General features: G+C 42.7%; 1 protein-coding gene across 2 annotated transcripts in view; it reads right to left on the reverse strand.

Moving 5' to 3' along the window:
• Window positions 1-18,254, reverse strand: part of PLEKHH3 (pleckstrin homology, MyTH4 and FERM domain containing H3) — a 60,281-nt gene extending 42,027 nt beyond the window's left edge. Inside the window, exon 1 of one of the 2 annotated variants that reach the window (XM_075177390.1) lies at window positions 17,114-18,254. In XM_075177390.1, coding sequence (XP_075033491.1) covers window positions 17,114-17,251 — 138 coding nt within the window. In that variant the 5' untranslated portion in view covers window positions 17,252-18,254. The remainder of the gene's footprint in view (window positions 1-17,113) is intronic. The other variant, XM_075177388.1, reaches the window with a different exon arrangement.
• Between the last annotated feature and the right edge of the window lie 3,351 nt (window positions 18,255-21,605).

Genomic DNA, 21,605 nt, shown 5'->3' on the forward strand with positions numbered 1-21,605 from the left:
GCATTAAACAGTAGAGCAGATTTGAATTTCCCGCCTCTGAGCCACATGATCGCACTGCCGAGAGTCGATACACGGAAGTCAGGTAGCGGCGCGGCTGCAGAATGGGAGCAGGAACGAGGACAGGTAAGTATCTTACAATTCCACTCCACTGCCATCAAAATATTAATTTTCCAGGGAAGTCACAGCGTCACAGACAATCCAATCAGGGAAGGAGGAGGAGAGAGTGCAGTATGCTTTGCATCCTTCCTCTGAATGGGCTCCAGCGGCTAAGTGTGGGAGGTGTGAGACGCTAGTACAGGACATGTGAGATCTGATGGCATTTAGGGAGATCTGTTGGGCATGTGGATAGACAAGATGTGGGGAGGCTGGTGGGCAGGTAAGGGTCATATAGCGAGGTCTAATGGCATTTAGGTGGCATGTGGAGTGATTTGGTGGCAAGTGGGTGGCTAATGGGCATGCAAGGGGCATGTGAGGCGATCTCTTGGCATTTAAGGGGCATGTGGTAAAATATGGTGGTATGTGGGGAGAACTGATGTGCATGTAAGGGGCATGTGGGGAGATGGATGCAGTAGCAGTGTGAGCTACTGTGAAGAGTCTATAAGTAGCCCTTTGAACCCTCCTCCGCTGGACACAGCAGCGAGGTAAGAGCTGGACAGCGCAGAGCTGTGCCGATTTGCTGATTATTGTGAACATTTTGGCAATGTTTGGATATTTTATTTTTTGCTTAGTAGAATATTTTCAATGTATGTGTATATGGTATGTATGTATGTATGTATTTATATTGTGTATATGTATATAATTCACTTCTAACCCCGACAGCAGTCGTATCTATTGCTATTTACTGACACTAACACCACAAGGCAAAGGCAAAGTAATGTCCAATACTACAGCTGTCAAAGACATATGCAGTATGTCTAGTAAATACACAATAAGTAAAAAAAAACATTAAGGACAGCACATAGGTTAAGTTCTGTGTAGTGGGTTGAGATGAGTTTACCACCCTAAGGCGGGATAAGTGAGTCAGTGGTGGGATTGGAGGATTTAAAGACGACCCCTCCAATCCCTGGGAAAAAAAGAGGCGAGGCAATGACAAAAGGAGGATCGGCATACTGTGGAAATTGGACCAGAGTCCAAATTGTGTTCAAGCTCATGCCGATTGATATAGCCTTGACATTGCCGAGAAATTCCCTGTAGCTGTACTGCTGTAAGCATTAACAGTAGAGACTGCAAGAGTCAAGGTGCGAGTGTGTAAGGCACGGACAACACACACTGGTAGGAAAGGTGTACATGCAAAATATATGTTTTAACAGTTTCAATTTCTGTATTAGAAAAGAGAAGTCAAAATCGAGAAGTTCTATGAACTTTCAACACAAAGGTAAAATTTATGAGCTACTTTCTAAAACAGATTAGGTTGAAGAGAAACCACAAAAGAATCATGTCTGACTGCTAAGAACCTAAACAATGTCAGTTTCCTATGGAACATACTTTAATAGTTCCTAGAATAATAACTGCTAACATATACTTGTGTACATGTGTCAAGATTTATATGATGCCAACTGTGAATATTTACGTATTTAAATTGCTGGCCCAAGGGGCTAGACTGAGATAATCTGAGGTAGTTAATGATATATGCAAGCATGGGTGATTTCTTTTCTCAATTGTAACCTGCATAATGTGGTACAATGTATATATGTATATATGCGCTCACATAATACCACATACAACTAACTGGGCATAAACTGGAGAACAGGGGAGGCCTTAAAGCACCATACCAAGTGATTTTGGGACCCATCCCTTGATCCCAGGCATTGTTCCCTCTAAGCTGTGCTGAACTTGTTAGGGAGTTAAGCTGGGTACACACTACAGAATTTTTCACCAACTTTTTATGCCGAGCGATTTTACATGCGATCGATGTTCCGATCGCTCGGTCCATGGACTGCATACACACTAGCCTTGTTTAGGACGATAAAGGGAAGAGCGGACGTCCCTTTAGCGACTTTTTACAGCCATGTTGTCGTGAGCAAGGACTGTATTTTCGCACTCACGGTTGTGGATCGGTCGGAAACTTATGCACACTACACAGCGGAAACGAGATTGGAACGAAAATATTTAACAGTACGACCAACCAAATGAGGCGACAATCGTCCATTTGGGCAGACTTTCGACCATCGTGTCACTACACACACTGACCCGACTTTTGAACGAGCGGTCGTATGTCGGCTGGTTGAGCCGATTATTGGACAAAAACCCTGTAGTGTGTACCCAGCTTAAGTTGTGCAAGGTTGCGATGAACAGCAAATCATTAATAAATCTCTTCAGATTAGAGCTTTCATTATAATTAAATGTTTAACTCTTTCATTTCCAGTTGGCGCAGTTTACAGGGAACAGTGGCCCACATGATCTCACAAACTGCCCCAAAGTGTTCTAACATTCTACTCTCCTCTGCAGGGCAGATTACTGGGCACAGCTGCCGTTTTCAACGGAGCAATTATACCAATTTTAAACAGGATTTGGCCAATCAGCATAAAACAAGTACATCCAGCAACATGTGAAAATGTGCTGCCAGAAATTCTTTATTCGGAACGATGACATATAGTGGTATGCTCTGATTAATATAGTGGTACGCGCTGATTAAAGATATTTTGGCACCACTGTAGAAGTCTCTCCAGTACGACAGGTTCGGCCTCTCCGGCTATTGTTAAATTAAAAACTGTTAGCATCCTCTGCCAGCCACATCATGTTGGCTTGAGATATAATTGTCCTGTTTAATTAAGCAGCATACCTTGTTATCATCTGAATGAAGTTTGCTGACACTGCTCAAGAATCCTGTTCACTATATTGTTCAAGTCAAGCTCGGGGAACCTGTAAATCCCTAGTTATTTGTTACAACAAATCCCCATGTGATCTTCCAGCTGTTACAGATGTTCTCACTTTTTCTTCAGCAGGAGTCAGTAACTTTGTCTATCCTGGATTGAAACTTCATCTGCCCCTAAACACAGTGCAGGCAGCGGTTTTGTGGTCTGAACCAATATTTATCAAAATGCATCCCGGACATCACTCCTGCGGGTAAATGTATCAAGCTGAGAGTTTTCCGGCGGGTTGGAAAAACCAATCAGATTCTAGCTATCATTTATTTAGTACATTCTACAAAATGATAGCTAGAATCTGATTGGTTGCTATAGGCAACATCTCCACATTTAACCCGCCGGAAAACTCTCAGCTTGATACATTTACCCCCTGATTGGAAAAGCAGAACAAATTAGGCCATAACACCAATCCATCAAATCATGACTGTTTCTGACCAGGATGCACCATTTTACGAAGGGGCCACAGCCTTTTGGGTGTTGAGAATCTGGACTGAGACACGAAAGTTGGGACTGCAGAGAAGTACTCCAATGGAATCAGTGCGTTATACGGATACGATTAAAGTCATGAGGTGAACTGGTAATGTCACCGGTTCCTAATGAAAGTACAGACTTGAATTCTTATAAATATTATTTCCACTCACAAAATGGCTGCCTCCAATGTGAGTAGGTGACCTTTAAAGAACAAGTAAGCCCACTATTAGATAGCTACATATATAAATATATAATATTATTTTAAATGTATGTCCCGTCTGAATTTATATAAGAAATGTCCCTAAAGTTAGTTGTAAGCAGGAATTGTTGAGGTGCAGTATTCTGTCCCACCATGTACTTACTATTTTAGGGTATACTTAATCTTTTTAGATTGTAAACATGGTCCTTACAAAGGAAATTGGCTGAGTGCAAAATGGCTTATTCATAAATGCCTGCATGTCACTCAGCGCATATGAGAAGGCAGTTTCACACCCTGATAAGTAGTTATTACATAGCAACTACTCTATGTGACAACCAAATTGGTGCTTCTCAGTGTGACATAAAAGCTGACATCTTTGTCATTGAGAAGACAGCCTTAATAATGACATCCAGTCCAACCGGTTTTTCACAGCCTCCGGGAATCTAATGTTAGAGCCACTCCTAACAAAAACTGTACAGAAATAGTTATATTCCTTTGTTGGAGTATCTGGGTTTACAAATAGTACCACACAAAAGGCACAAGTCACTTCCTACACGCCAGCAAACAATTAGACTTGTGGTGATTTCCCACAATGGCCAAGCACAGTAGTAACCGCACTTGCAATTGTATAATCTGTACAATATCAGCACTGTTGTGAATGAAACCTATGCAGGGGCAGTGCTAGGATACTAGGCACCCTATGTGAAGCTGGCACCCCTCTGCTGCAGCATGCGATGGGTATAAGTAATTCCTCCTCAATTTAATTCTTCCCTACAGCCCTCTCACCAGTTATTTATTTCTCCCCCACCACCTTCCTCTTCCCCTGTAATTAATTTGTCCCCCTACAGCCTTCACTCTAATTCATATTTCCCTCTCTCAGCTGACCACTACGTCACCGTGGGCAGCACGGTGGCGTAGTGGTCAGCACTTCTGCCTTACAGCACTGGGGTCATGAGTTCAATTCCCGACCAGGGCCTTATCTGTGTGGAGTTTGTATGTTCTCCCCGTGTTTGCGTGGGTTTCCTCCGGGTACTCCGGTTTCCTCCCACAATCCAAAAAAAAAACCATACTGGTATGGGTGCTAACAAATTGACCCTAGTCTGTGTGTGTGCGTCTGTTTCTGTGTCTCTGTCTATCTGTGTGTCTCGTGTGTGTGTCTTAGGGAATTTAGACTGTAAGCCCCAATGGGGCAGGGACTGATGTGAGTGAGTTCTCTGTACAGCGCTGCAGAATTAGTGGCGCTATATAAATAAATGGTGATGATGATGATCTCCAGTAATTCCATTACCTCCAACTCCCCTGTAATTTATCCTTCCCTCTCTCTCCAATAATTAACCCCCTGTAGTTTATTTTCTCCTTAACCTAGATTTCATCCCCCGGACCTGTAATTTATTTCCCCCTCTTTCAAATCTTCCCCTTATTATGTACCCAATCTCTCACCTAGCACCCTGTAAAAGATTAACCCAATCATCAGTGGGGCTGCATAATCCAATCACATAGCAATGTTAGTTTGGGATTATAACGCTGTTGAGTATAGAAAGCAATTAAATGTTAGTTTTCTATAAACTGTGTAGTGGGGTGGTAATCAGGTAGAATAAGCTAGGGAAGTTAAGAAAATGATACAGGAATATGATAGTCTTGCCTAAAAAGGTCTAAGGTATGGAAGCTAAAGGACAGTCTTGTTGTAAGGAGGGAATTCCATACACTGGGTGCATCCCGTAACTGGTAATGGGAACAAGTAATGAGTACGGATAAGAGGCGCAGAGCTTGGGCAGAGCAAAGGGGTTGAGTTGGGAAATATTTTGAGCCAATGGAAGAGATGCATTTTTGCTAATGACTTTGTATGTTAGTAGAAGTATTTTATATTGGATTTGGTAAACTACAGACAGGGGACCGAGAGCAGAGCAGCAGTATAAGAACGTTTTAGGAGGAAAATGAGTCTAGTCACTGCATTTATAATAGATTGTAAGCGTGAAATTCTGATTAGGGGAAGACCAGTAATGATTTGTATAGTAATTGTAGGATATGAGCACATGACTTAAAGTTTTTGTAGTGTCTTGTGTGAAATATGTGCATATTCTGGAAATGATTATAATATGTATGTAACAGGATTTGGATACAGATCAAATGTGGGGAACAAAGAACAGTTCTGAGTCTAGGCAGCCAGCTTGAGGGGTAGGTTTTTTGTTGTGTTGTCAACAAAAATAGAGATGTTAAGTAGTTTCTGTTGACTAATGGGAAAATTATTAGCTCTGTTTTTGACAGATTGAGGTGAATGGACATCCAAGATTAAATGGCAGAAAGACATTCAGAAATGCAGGCAGGCCCAGCGCTACTATTACGCAGCTTTAAGCAGTTGCCTAGGGCGCCAGGCTCTGGGGGAGTGCCACTGATGTCAGGCACATTGTGTAATGATGTGCGACGGCTGCTGAGCTCACCGTCCACAGCCATGGAAGTGGTATAGATAAAGAAGAAGAGAGGGCGTAGGGCCGATCCATGTGGTAGTCCAATTTATACAGGAAGCTGAGAGAAGGTGGATCCAGAGAAACTAACACTAAAAGAGCATTTGATATGTAGGATGAGAACCAGAAAGGACTATGGAATGTAGTGTTTGAGAAGTGAGTGGTCAATAATAGTGTTAAGTGCATCATAGAGGTCCAGAAAAAATTAGAAGCAAGTAGTGACCTTTAGATTTTAGCATTTATCAAATCATTAACCACCTTCGTCGGTGCAATTTCTATGGAGTGTTTTCAACCAAAGCCTGAGTGAAGGGGGTCTAATAGGTTGTGTGAAGAAAGGAGGCATGTCACTGAGTGTAGGCAAGCATCTCAAGAAGCTTGGAGAAGCCTGGGACAATAATCTGGGACAATAAGAGAGAGAGAGTTTGGGTCAGAATTAGTTTATGTTTATAATTGGAGTAATAACTGTATGCTGAATAAGGAAGGAAAGATACCAGTGGAGAGAGATTATAGAAGTTAGTTAAGGCTAGCATGGTACATGAGACAGCAATCGACTGATTTGTGAGGGGATAGGGTCAAGTGGACAAGAAGTAGACTGGGTGGAGAGTAGATTGGCACATTTTTTTATTTGATCCCACAGAGTCTGCAGGGAAGGACTTGAGTTGGTTGTTGCCTAGGGAAGAGGATATCATTTCATGTTGGATCTTGTCCTTGAAGTAGGAAGCAAGATCTTAGGCAGTGATAGTAATTGGAGGGGTTGGTGTGGGTAGTGTGGTGGGGTATGAGTCACATTTAAATGTATTAAAGAGACACTTGGGAGTAAATTTATCAAGCTGCGGATTGGAAAAAGTGAAGATGTTACCTACAGCAACCAATCAGATTCTAACTGTCATTTTGTAGAATGTCCTAAACAAATGTTAACTAGAAACTGATTGGTTGCTATAGTAAACATCTCCACTTTTTCAAACCCGCAGCTTGATAAATTTACCCCTTGGGGTTAAAAGCCCGACCAGAGATGAGAGATTGGAAGTATATTTGTTTGGCTGTGTCCAGAGCATTTCGATAGGAGTTTAAGGAAGTCATGAGAAGTATGAGACTTTTGGCACGTTCGACTTTGCGGGACAGTATTTGAAGGCATCACTTTCTTTAGTGCACTACGGCTATGATTGTGGTTGATGCCGACAGAGAGGGTAGATTGAGCCACTTGAACTAGGCCTGTCGCTAGGTTTTGTTTAATACGTTGTACTGCCAATTCATGACAGGATATTGTAGAAATTAGGGAGAGAAGTTGTTGCAGAAAAGTGGAAAGTTGTAGATCACACACATCACATTTTTTGGTGCTGCTCCTTCACGTAAATGGTCAAATCGCATGGACCTGACAGGTTAGGTAGAAAAAGCTGAATAACCGGATCATAGAGCTTTGCATTTCACACGTACGTGTGTGTGTCTTTGTTAGTATATGCAGGTAATACAAGCTTTTTCAAAGAAATACCTAGCATGTTGTTTTATGCTTTAGAGCTTGCTATTGTCACTCAAGGGAGTGTGAGTGCCTCCACTCTGGTACGTGGTTCTCCTTCTTTCCCGCTTACACCTGTGTTGAACCGCGGCCGTTCGCCATCCTGTCGCACTGCGCATGCGCAGGTCCCTTTAACAACTACACCTGACCACTAATGTGATTGATGGATCAATCACCCCTCCCTACTTAAGGCACCTGCAGCCTTAGGTAGTTGCCTGATCTTGGAGTCTCATTCCCAGTGATTCTCTATAGGTGTTCCTGTGAGCTACTCGTGTCTGCAGTTTCCAAGCTGCTTCCTGCTCTACTCACCGGCGGTTCCCATACCCGCTACAGCGTGTCTACTCAGCTGATCGTCTACAGTTTCCAAGCTGCTTCCTGCTCTACTCACCGGCGGTTCCCATACCCGCTACAGCGTGTCTACTCAGCTGATCGTCTACAGTTTCCAAGCTGTTCCCTGCTCTACTCAACGGCGGTTCCCATACCCGCTACAGCGTGTCTACTCAGCTGATCGTCTACAGTTTCCAAGCTGTTCCCTGCTCTACTCACCGGCGGTTCCCATACCTGCTACAGCGTGTCTACTCAGCTGATTGTCTACAGTTTCCAAGCTGTTCCCTGCTCTACTCAACGGCGGTTCCCATACCCGCTACAGCGTGTCTACTCAGCTGATCGTCTACAGTTTCCAAGCTGTTCCCTGCTCTACTCAACGGCGGTTCCCATACCCGCTACAGCGTGTCTACTCAGCTGATCGTCTACAGTTTCCAAGCTGTTCCCTGCTCTACTCACCGGCGGTTCCCATACCCGCTACAGCGTGTCTACTCAGCTGATCGCTTCTTCAGCTTCCCAGCTGATTCCTGCTCGACTTGGTATGCATAACCACTATTGACTATTATTGTTTACTTGCATACCTATTGAACTATATGTGACTACCGCACTAAGGTACAGTTACCTATGATAGACTGTCTATGCTACATTGCCAGTTTACCCGGACAAGCTTCTTACTCAGCTGCGATATGCTCTCATCATATTGACTTTGTTGTTACTTGCATATCCGCGCTGACCCGCTTCTCCACGCTGCAGAGCCAGCTACTATATTGACAGACTATTCATTGTACTTACCTACTTGTGTTGTACAAAACTCCTTTCTACTCGCGCTGTTTCCACACAGCTACAGTTTGCTGTTTCCACACCACTCTCCTGCACCTGGACAAGTCCTCATTTCTCCTCACAGCAGTGGTACAACTTGCTACACGCAGACCACTGACTTCCCTGCTACCTACCAGCACCTGGACAAGTCCTCCTATCACAGCAGTGGTACAACTTGCAATACGCAGACCACTGACTCTCCTGCTACCTACCTACACCTGGACATTCCTCATCACAGCGGTGGTACAACTTGCTATACGCAGACCACCGACTACCCCGCTACCTACCTGCACCAGTACAACTCTTCCCATCACAGCGGTGGTACAACTTGCTATACGCAGACCACCGACTACCCTACTACCTACCTGCACCAGGACAACCTCCTCATCACTACAGTGGTACAACTTGCTGTACGCAGACCACTGACTCCTCCACGAGCTACCTTCACCTACACACGTCCTCTCATCTCATCTGAAGCTATATCGCTTCTTCTCTACAGTTCCAAGTCGCTGACCTTTCACCATCAACAGCTGCAAGTCATTGACTTCATAAGACATTTTCTACTTTCCTGCTGTTATCATCATTCCAATCATTCACCTAACTGCCCTGAGGTCCGTGGTCAACACTGCCCCTCTGTCAGTTATAACATCAGGTGAAACTCGGGTATAAACTCCTAGTGCCCGTGACAGCTATATTTCAAATTACGGCAGCTCCCACAAAACCACGTATACATACAATAATTGAAAATATACATACATTAGCCTATTCTTTTTAAACATTAAAAATGTAAGTATGTGTTTTCATCCCAGAAACGTTTTAAATGTGTGCTATAAATAAAACCAAAATTGCAGGAATAAACTAAATAGTCGCCCACGGTCCCTAATTCCTAGGGACAAATCCAAGTTTTAAACATTTTCCCTAAAAAGGTATGTCCCTAAAAATGTCTCTATCACTATTTGCCAACTGTAAAAGTATAATGTCTCTTATTCTGTGTATAAAATGTAATTCTCATCCAGTATTAATCTGAGCTTTATAAATTAAGTTATTAAAGCGGCATATTAAAATGCAAAATATAAATAGTACCCCAGTGACGGTGACATAATGGGGATTGCCGTAAGCATGCGAGCAGGGTTCTCTTACCTCTCTGTCTGTAGGTATTACCCAGTATTGTCTTATTAATGTTTGTTCCCAATTGTAAAGCGCTACGGAATTTGCTGGCGCTCTATAAATAAATGTTGATGATGATGCCGTACCCCAAGGTTCATCTAAACAGTAGCAAACATGATGTGCTCAGATACAGCTGCTCAGAGTGACCCTGCAAATTACTTCTAAAATTTTGTTAACTATTATACATAAAACTATAATTAAGTGAGGACAAGGGTTGTCCTAATTGTATAACCCTAAACTATGTAATAAGATGATATTTTGGGTAGACAGGAGGGAAAGAGGGACAAGAATATTTTTAAAGCCGATATATTGTGAAGAGTATTAAAGTTATATTGTTATTAAATGTATCATTGAGCTGTTTATGCAAATCCAGGAACACTCCCAATACCCAATATGATGGGCAGTAATTTGAAAAAAATATAACAACAATTTGTAGTTGAGCCTTAGAAGTATAACATAAGTGCGTGACAGCAATAACTATAAGCTGAGAACTTGAACCACATATTAAAACCCGAATCGAATTGGTCCAACAAGTTTGCAGCACTTAAACCAGTCAAATGTTATCAAATTTCAAACTGGTTTGAGTAACTCAAGTATATCTATAGCAGAGGGCAGGGGAATTGTATCGTCTTCTACCTCTGAATGGGAGTTCTGTTGGCAAACATGCCATAGTTCTGTGAAAGACCACCTTACATCCCTAGTCACCAAGTTGGAACAATCAATACATGTAATTTTTACTTTGATTACTACTGAGACCTTTTTTAATTCAGTATATACATCATAGTACTGTTCATTTTGAGAGTATTATCATAAGAGCTCCAAGGGGCACATTTATCATTATTCACATAAAGTGAAAAGTAGTTTTCAATCCTTATCGCAATGATAAGGATTGAACTACTTCTCACATTTATGTACAGCCGTGCAGAGAAACAGCAGTTCCGAAAAACTGATAAAAAAAAACATACTTACCCCCCTCTTCGGAAGCGCTGTCTTCAGGTCTTCTCCTCACTCTTCAAGTGCGCATATCCAGTTCCAAGAACTGGACATGCGCACACAGATCCCCTCTCTGTCTCTGCAACTATTGTTGCAGAGAGAGAGCTGTGAGTGACAGGGAGGGATCATGTGATCCCTCCACACATGCGCTGTCCAGCTCTGCTCTGCGGAGCAGAGCTGACAGCATTAGATTTCCTCATGTACGCCAGCTTCAGCTGGCGTACATTAACATGACAAGTTCCCGAAAAAAATGTTTTTTCGGGACTTGTTAGATTGCGGCCAGGAGCAGTCACCATTCTGTTGAATGGTGACTGTTAGAAAAAACGAACTGCAGCGAAAATTAGTGGTTTTGAAGATTGAACAGTCGAACGGAGCTGTCATAAATATCAATTGCAGACTTCCTTCACCTATTTTCACGGTAAGTGCACGATAGTGCAATACCGTCATTTGTTAAATGTGCCCCCAAGTCAGTAAAAGAGCTCATGTTAAACTTCTTCACCTTCACATATTATTATAGTAGGTGTTTTCATGTTTTTGTGGCTTAGTTTCACATTAAAGCTATTCAAAAATTGTACAGCTCAGATTCTAGTCAATCTTCCCACTTCATTTAAGCACTTTCCTACATTCCATTGGACTTTTTGTCGAGTGGTTCTGTGTCTCCTTCCTCCTACTTCATGACTATATTTGTCCTCTAAACAAACCATTCAAGTGAAATTAGGATCTCATCTGACCTATAAGGGGTGTCAAGTGTACTTTATTGGTGGCTTGAAGCTGTAGATAGCGGTTTTGATTTGGAACCACCACATAAACCTGAAGGAGACTGTACAATTTGAAAATAACATATGGTTTATGCTGGCCACCACTTTTCTTAGGAAAGTAACAATTGTTTAAAGGCTGGAACCCAGTATTAACAAGACTGGAGGGTTATTTACCCCTAAAGATTATATTTGTTACTAAGGGGCAGATTCACCAACAACCGCATAAAATGATAAATAGTTTTCAATCTTTATCGCATTGATAAGGATTGAACTATTTCTCATATTTATGAAAAAAAAACAACACAGGAACAGCAGTTTCGATAAACTTATGTTTCTGTGGAAAAAAAAAAAGCACTTACCACGGCGTCTTTGTAATGCGCTCGTGTCCGGATTTCTTCATCCCTTCTTTGTTCCTCCTTACAATGCCAGTGCCCATGCGTCGATCGAAATACTTGGGCCTGCAAACAGGAACCCTCCAGTAGTCAGTGAGATGGGACAGCACAGCAGACTAGTTTGTGACAGGGAGGGATCCCATGATCCCTCCCCACATACGCTGTCCAGCTCAGTTCTTCGGAGCAGAGCTGGACATAACTGAGAAGTCAAGAGAAGATTTGAATTACGAAGATGTACACCAAGTATCCAAAAATAACTCATTTTCGGAACTTGTTAGATTGCGCTAGGGAGCAGTCCCCATACTATTATATAAGGACTGCTCAGAAAACGAAATAGAATGCAAAGCAGCAGATATCCACACTATCTACTGTGATGCAACAATCAAAAAGTTGAAGAATCCTTCAAATTGCGGCTTAATCACGGTAAGTGTCCTTTGGGGACATTGCATTGCTTTATAAATAGGCCCCTTAGAGCCATAAGCCAGAAAGACATATAGGGCCTGAGTCATTAAGGAGAGCAAGGCAATAAAAGGAGTAAGTTTGATCCTGGACAATACCGTGTTACAATGCAAGAGGTGCAAATTAGTTTATTATTTTGCATTTAAGGGAAATACTGGATGCTTTTTCCTGTAGCACACAAATACTTGATAGCTTTATTTTTACACTGAAATTTCAAGTTGATCTAGGGCATGCCGACTATAAATCTGCCATCACATTCAATTTGCCTCCCCCTCCAATCAAACATGGTTTTGCCAAAGTGCAAAGTTGCTCCTTTTTTTGCTTTGTTCTCCATAGAGACGAATGGGTTCCTAAGTGATTCGGAGTATAAAAGTGACTGTTCTGATGCATTGACACTATAGATCTTATAACATTTTTCATCCCATTGATTATATGTGCTTATTATATATCTGTCTTTGAGAATTGTGTGTGTTGCTATTTGACTATTAAAATGTTCATTTAAAATTTGTTTGTTCTTTTAAAAAGTCAATCTTTTGAATAAGATGATCCTGTCAAAGTGGTTTATTTATTTAGGCAGCGATTTGTAGATTTTCCACTGCTCTCCTACCTCTGTATCATAGGTTGTGATCCAGCAGACATATCTATGTCCATGAAAAATATGAGACAGCCATATATGTTCAATTGGGAATGTGATCTTCAATTATCTTTGACTGACAACCCTTAGAGAAAGCTCTGGAGCCATGCGAGTAGGACGTCTTTCTGTGCTACAACTCAAGAAGAGTCTATACAATCTTATTCAGGTTCTTACTCACCCCTGACTATCGGAAATCTTCCCTCAGACTATCTCTGGATGCTGCCCTGTGAAGGGTACATTAGTTCACCTAGTTGCTACAGAATTTTGCTATAAATTTCCGGATTGGACCTCACCGTCAAGTTGGAATACTGGCTGCCCATACTGAGAGAAGCTAGGACTCTCCTAGTGGCCTCCTGGAAACAATCTACCCAATATAGAGGAGGCAGGTGTCAGGTGGGGTGGAGTGACCTGTACACTCGCATCATTACAAAAACTTTAAAAAACAAAAAAATACTACCCAGCATTTCATCCATCTGAACCTTGACCCGAACCGTTCAAAGCACTATCCTGCCTGTCTTTTCTATACTGTGTATCTACTCATGATTTTCATGCTCTTCCTGAGTGTTTTATTTTGTATTATGAGAGGTGGGCTTGCTTCTAGTGACTGCATGGTCTGCATACAATGTAAGGGGTGTGTCTGTTTTTGGGATAGGGTCTTTTACACAGGGCAGATTTCTTTTGCTGTTTCAATTAAAAAATGGTTTGCCAAAGATAAATGGCCCAGGGTTGGTTGTGCTTGCAGCTCTTCTGGTCTGCAATGGGTGCATTGTTTCATTACCTTACAAGTCATACATTGCAAAAACCATTTATCCAAACTTGCACTGATAAAATCTAAAAAGATTAAAACTCGGCGTCTGCAAGTTGGATTTACGGCTTCAAATTTCTGGTTGCATCCACGCTAGAAAGCCAGTGGTTCTAGATGTATGATTGGTCAATGGAGCAATAAGGGAAATATTTGCATGTCTATACCCAGAATTCCTAGGGTGCTGTTTAATAGTCCTCTCTTAAGGTCTGTGGGATAAAGCTTTTTATTCTAGACTAACCACAAGGATGTGACTTGCACAAACGTAGACAACTCTTCTTCTGAATACTAGTACAGACCACAAAATGGCTGTCTCAGCTAGTGATAGGCTACATTGTCATGAATATTAGTTTAGTTCGCTAAGCAGCCCTGCGTGTAAAATGTCAGGTGCACTTTAAAGAACCAATACAAGTATGATGAATTTGTTTGAGATTCATTATGATCTGTTGGTGACAGCACATATAATGAGAGAGCACTTTGAGTGAAAAAACAATATAACTTATAAGAATAAAAAATGAAACTAACAGTACAGTTACAGAATCATTTTTGGGTGTAAAAAGCAGCATTACCATTTAGATAGGAGATACAGCTGGATGAGTATGCAGGTCTGAGCAGCTGTACAGTGAGCCTACATAAAGGATTCTGGATAGTAACAAGAAATACTCAAAGTACATCATTCTACTTCCACCTATTGTAACATGTATCTGTTTACGTGTATATGTGCTGCTTATGAGGCGAGGGCCTGCTTAGACGTGCAAAGGCCAACAAACAACTGCAACATATGGGTCTAGTTATTGAGAGTTCCTTTGCTGGTCAGATACTGAGGGGCTTTGTTGCTAGTGTGTGAAACCAGGTGCTGATCATCCACTGTGAAACTAGACATTGAAGGCTTGCACTGAATAGCAAATTCCCAAATCCAGCTCTGCAGTACTCCAGTACAGTGCTCGTTTTTTCAGAAATTTTCTCTGCTATCCGAGTGTGTGAGAGAATACTGATAATGTCCCCGACTTTCGACACTGGCCATAAAATAAAAATAAATAAATAAAGCAAGGCATTCTGACAGTACAGTGTGAGGATAGCTGCAGACACCACACAGGGGACTGACTCTTTATCTATAAGTACTTAGACTGGCTTTAGGCAGTTTGAAGTCAGTTCCTACCTATATAATGTAACAGCAGGTGTTAGACCTGCACATTAAGCCGGTTGATTACCTGCAGGCGAAATGAGTTTTCTAAGAACCTTTCAGAAATATTGTCAAGAGGGCAGGGGGTATAAACAGAAAATATCCAGGGACAAATCCTTGAGTCCTGGGACTGTCCTTGAACATTAGGGACAATGCAAACTATGCACTCATCCTTTGGGTGTATTACATAGCCTAGCAAAATCCACTGCACAGAGTAGAAAATGACTTTAAGTGTATTTATTTTCTATGTGTTACTGTAACATGGCCGGTGCCTCTGAACATTGACTCACAAATGTAAAGGGGACTGCTGGATTGTGTGATGTGTGTCTGGGTGCATAGCTAATAATTCAGTGTGCCTTTATCAGTGATATCCTATGATGCAAACACTTTGTAATACAGCCATGAAGTGACTAGTCTATCAACTTTAAAATGGAACGAAAAATTTGTTGTAAGATTTGCTTGGCCGCCATAGTAAAACAAATGATCAGATTTGTTTGACAATTAGGTTCCTGATCTGTATATTATTATTATTATCATTTATTTGTTAGGCGCCACAAGGTATCCGCAGCGCCGCACACAGTACTAACAGTAGACAATACAGGGTGAAACCATACAGAACAATGAACAAAAAGATAAAGGTAAACAGTATAAAGGTAAACAGCTCAAATGTCTTCTGGAGATCAGTTAAATATCCAATAAAATGACTACAAACTGTTGCGGTAGCATAGAGTGCAACGTTTGTTTCTTTTGGCAACAAGACGGCCGGGTATCACACCTCCTCCTCGTACATCTATACATACATGTACGGATTCTGTCAAACTATAGAGTAATCTAGATTTGCATGTCTGATAAATTCTCCAGAAACACAAAAGTCATGTCCGATTCTCCTTTAGTCACCTCTAGATCCCAAGAAAGTCATGGACAAGATTATGGTAACCGCACTAACCCACACTCTGTTCTGATGGCCATTTGTCACAAAGACCTGCAGCAATGAAGCAACCCCCGCACACAACAAGATTCATACACAGAAAAGGTCAAATCTCCATTATACACATTTGTTTTACAAGCCAAATTAGAAATCACTGTACTGTTGTGCAATAATGCAAACATTAAAGAATGTAGACAATCTGAGCAGCCCAAGTAGGAATACTTTTACCATGCCATGATGCCTGGGACATCGTTGCCTTTATTATATTGCTATAATGAAGGATTGCCCAGGGCAAAGTAACAAAATTGTAAAATGTAGCAAGACTCAACTTGGCAGAATTCCCAGCCCAGTTACCATAGCAACTCTTGCTTAACCAACATATACTTTGCATTAAGTAATTCACACTACAGGTGGAACTCAGTTGCTGTAAATATATATAGTTCATAATTAATGCATTGTGGTTACACATAGATATCACAAAAGCTGCGTTACCACCTAGGAAACATTTTTCCTAAAGGGCCCCTCCCAGCAGCCAAAGTCAGAGCCCTGGGGGTCCCTGGGGCTCCTCTGCTCATCTCACAGCCGCAGCCAAAAACCAGAGGCAGGAAGGCAGGGGGGGGGGGGGGGGGGTAAGCAAGAGGGAGGACCAATCAAGAGACAGCTGCTCAAATACCCCCCTCCTCTGCCATTTAAATATGGGAAAAAAAAAGTGAAGATAATTACAGAACCGGAAGAACCCCAGAAAATTGGCCCCATGCAGCAGCCCCCAGGGCTCCAGCTAGGGGGAGAGGCCTTTTTAGAAAAACTATTTCCTAGGTGGTTCTGCAGCTTTAAATATGGAAACAAAGCTGGAAATATGCACACATATGTACTGTTAAATCATTAATTATAGACCAGTGGCTATTACTTGAATGCATAATTTATACAAAGAATTCAGTTACTTTAATTTGTAAAACCAAGCTTTTGCACTGAAAGTTAATTGCAACATTTGATCATGAATGTAAATTATTTTCTTCATTAAATCATAATAATAATGTTGAACACTTCACATGGGATTATTTATCTTAATGAACAGATAATATTTTTTTAATGTGTTATGTTTTTATAATAGTATGTCATACACAAATGTACTGGGGACTTACGTTTCTGCTGTTCATCTGGATATCAGAACTCTTCATCTCAAATGATTCTTCCTCTTCCTCCTTCTCCCCATATTCTCTGCCCAGGAGGGTGAACCCATGCCTGCAGCAAACCCACCACCAGAAACCCTGTAAAGGCATTCAGAAGGGCCCCCCAGCTTTCTCCCCACCCTGTCCTCTAGCTTAGGTAGATCACATCTGAAAATCTTCAGCCCTAACTGAAAAAAAATAATAATAATATGAAGGGTTCTGGAGCAATCAGATCATGTGGTGCAGAGAAAATAAGGGCGGAAAGGACACGAAATAAACTAAACAAAAGGGAGATAGAAATCCTGACCCCTGTGGAAAAATAATTGGACTAGCAGTCAATCATGCAAATAAATATCCCAGGGCAGATGGAATAGCAAATAGGTTTGTAGGCTGTTCTAAATAAGGTACATTATAATCCAAATGCTTGGTCTGATGAGAGATCCAGTATAGTGTAGTTTTGCAGCTGTTCAACGGAGGCTCTGACAAGCACACGGTTGAGGTGGGCAGACAATGTAAACATCAGGCCGGCAACAGGAAGAACGGGACAATCTCCTGTCATTTATCTCAGCGATCAGCTTTGGCCTTAGAGGGGGGTCCTGGGATCCTGCTGTGCCCACATCTGCAGCCACAGCCTGACAGCTAGCAGCAAGGCGAGATACCAGCCCAAAATGCAGATTTCCTGTCCTGTGCAATGTTGGGGGATCAGAAAGGCTGGAAGTCCTAATGCTATCCTGCTACACCAGGGCAAGATCTGCTGCGCTGCGGACATGCACATCTGGAATGAGCAGGCGCTTTATTGTGCTCATGCCAGTCACCGGTGCTCCATCTACGCCGTTCACAAAACTGTTACCAAATATATGAAAAAAAGACTATACCAGACACAGGGCAATTGAAGTTTCCTATTTGGACAATATAACCTCCGCTACACCCAGTAGCAACAGTCCACAAACAATCCAATGAATGACATAAAGTGCACACAAAAAAAAAAGTATTTTATGGCAATTAATAAATCAGGATCGGTAAATGCCGCTGTGTCTATAACTACTTCCTGATGCACAAGGAGAGAGAAGGAAAAGAGTAGAGTGAGAATAAAAGGGAGGAAGAGGGGCGGGGTGGCACAGGATAAGGAGGGAGCTGCACCTCCTCTACATTACAGGGAAGCTGTCTGACACTGACTGCCATGTGGAGGGGGATGGGATCAGGAACTGACCAATGAGAGGCAGTCCCCGGGAGCATGCAGCCAATAAGAATGCGGAGGTGTGTCGGTCGGTTGTGCAAAACCCTGTTCTGAGTACAGCTTGTTGCATCATGTGCCCCTTGGCAGAGCAGAGGGAGCGGGAAGTGTGCTGCTGGCTGCTGCAGTGCTGCTGCCCCTCCATTTAACCTCTTACGTGCGGGAAAGGCAAACATATATACACATGAAAATTAAATACTTTTAAATTGTTGCCTACATTTATCAGCATCAGACCAGCTGAGGCTGTACAGATTCTTTTTGTCGAAGTAACAATTCCAACATGCCTGGCAAGGCTTTGGCTGTCAGGATATGCTGGAAATTGTAGTCCAACAATAGGTTGGGTTTTTTCATTTCCACAACAGCTACAGAGATATGTTCTGCCTAACTCTGAGTAAACTGCAACTTAATTTAAATACCTGTGCTCTGGAGACCTTAAATAATCATCATAGACCTCACGTTGTGGTAGACATCGGGGTCTCTTGTAGCGTTGGATGCATTTGTACCCGACTATAGGCAGGAAAAGACACATTTACAAAAGCCCATTTACTTGATATGTTCAATCAAACGCATTTCAAAATGCGTCCATCCATACATCACTAGTATTTGTGCCAGGCAGGGCCGTAACTAGGGCTGTGCGACAGGGGCGACCGCCCAGGGCGCAACCGTGAAGGAGGGCGCAACGCAATTTAGGAATATTTTAGGTTCATTTGGTTAAACTTGAGGGCTAGGGGGGCGGTATTTGTCTTTCTCGCCCCAGGCGCTAGAATTCTAAGTTACGGCTCTGGTGCCAGGTGTATGTATGCCATACTTTATTATTATTATTACCATTTATTTATATAGCGCCACTAAATCCACAGCACTATATAGTGAACTCATTCACATCAGTCCCTGCCCCATTGGGGGCTTACAGTCTAAATTCCCTCACAGACAGACAGAGACACACACACAGACTAGACACAGACAGAGACAGACACACAGACTAGGGTCAATCTGTTAGCAGCCAATTAACCTACCAGTATGTTTTCCGCGCTGGCTTCAGGGAGATCCCGGGGAATGTGGGGGCGGGGCTTGATGAATCACATGGCACTGCCCCCTAAACGATTGTCACAATTTTGGCTAATTACAGCAGAGGGCTGAGCTAAGATGACACAATATTTACGTCATTTAGCATCACCCCTGCCACTTATCTATTGCGGGGGCGAGAACCGGGAGGTCTCCCAGAAATGCGGGAGTCTCCCGGACATTCTGGGAGAGTAGGCAACTATGCGTTAAAGAAAAGCAGCTAATGAATCTCTAGAGACTGAATCGTCTTTTACATTTCTGTCTCCATTACTGAAGTCATGTTGTCTTACCTGTCAGTCTTTGATTAAATCTTGGTCTCCATGAAAATGGCCACCTCCATAGGCATCAATACATGGACATAGGACACCATTTCTGAACAGTGTCATCATGCCACAGATGGCGAAGCCAACCATGTCTTGTACTGGTTCAGCATCAGGGAGAATGCCAGTCTCTTCAGGGAGTGAGGGAGATCACCCTTATTTCAGGGAGTCTCCCTGACATTCAGGGAGAGTTGGCAAGTATGATGTATGCATAAAAAAAGCATGGCAATGTGGCTTGACAGTGTTAGTAGTAAAGGCGACTTCCATATTATCCTATTTGTACACAATAATATAAAATAATGAAGTGTCATAAGCAATAGCTAAAGGTGTCTTGACAGTTATTAATAAATTCTAAAGCCACATTTACCATATACGGGCATATTCAATTCCGATTTGCGGCCGCAAGTACGCAGGGTCCCGGTACCACAACATCATGGATTGGGTGCGCACAGAAATCCACGTAATGACGCTTTATACGCGCAACTGTGCATGATCGCGGACGCGAATTGTAATTGAATACCCCCCTAAGTGTGTAATTAAATACAAACATCTGTTGTTTTTCCCTTTAAAAATCAAATGGCAATCTTCTTTCCTGCCTTAGTTTGAATGGAAACATAATTAGATAATGCAAATCATGCAAATCATGCAGCAGCCACAGTAATGAGTTAAATACCAATAGCTAGAGTCCACAATTAGCCAATAAGAAAGTGGCTAGATAGTGCTGTTGATTGCCATCATCATCTTTGCTTATTGTTGCACCAGCCCTTCAGCATCCACAAGAGATAAACTACCTGACTACCTGAGGTATATCTTCGGCTACATTCAGTTGTACTTGGCCTACACTTGCCTGCCTCACCCCTGTTCTATCGCTCCAAGCGCAAGGAGTCGTAAGTGGAAAATCTGCATCCAGTCGTATGCATATATTTCTTTTTTGTACATATAGGTAGTAATAAAGAGCATATTTTAGAGTAGGAGCAGAAATGACGTACTATATATCATCATCATCTATTTATATAGCGCCACTAATTCCGCAGCGCTGTACAGAAAACTCCAGTGGAGCTTACAGTCTAAATTCCCTAACACACAAACACACACTAAGGTGGCGGTTCCCAAACTGTGCGCCGCGGCTCCCTGGGGTGCCGCGGCGCTGTCACAGGGGTGCCGCGATCGCCCTAGAAAAAAACAAGAAAAAAAAACTTACCCATCATCCAGCGCCGGAGCTGCAGCAGAGAAGATGTCAGGGAAGAAGGTAAGTAAAGGAAGTGAAGGAGGGCACTGAGAGACAGGCTGAAGGGGGACAGAAAGACACTGAAGGGAGACACAGACAGGCTGAAGGGGGATAGAGAGACACTGAAGGGAGACACAGACAGGCTGAAGGGGACAGAGAGGCACTGAAGGGAGACACAGACAGGCTGAAGGGGACACTGAGACACTGAAGGGGGACAGAGAGACACTGAAGGGGATAGAGAGACGCTGAAGGGGACAGAGAGATGCTGAAGGGGGACACAGAGAGGCTGAAGGGGACAGAGAGACACTGAAGGGGACAGAGAGACACTGAAGAGGGAGACAGACAGGCTGAAGGGGACAGAGAGACACTGAAGGGGGACACAGAGACACTGAAGGGGACAGAGAGACACTGAAGGGGACAGAGAGACACTGAAGGGGGACACAGAGAGGCTGAAGGGGACAGAGAGACACTGAAGGGGGACACAGAGAGAGACTGAAGGGGGACACAGAGAGGCTGAAGGGGGACACAGAGAGGCTGAAGGGGGGCACAGAGAGGCTGAAGGGGGACACTGAGAGACGCTGAAGGGGGGCACTGAGAGACGCTGAAGGGGGGCACTGAGAG

The sequence above is a fragment of the Mixophyes fleayi genome, chromosome 6 (genome assembly GCF_038048845.1).
Source record: "Mixophyes fleayi isolate aMixFle1 chromosome 6, aMixFle1.hap1, whole genome shotgun sequence".
Taxonomy (NCBI): Eukaryota; Metazoa; Chordata; class Amphibia; order Anura; family Limnodynastidae; genus Mixophyes; species Mixophyes fleayi.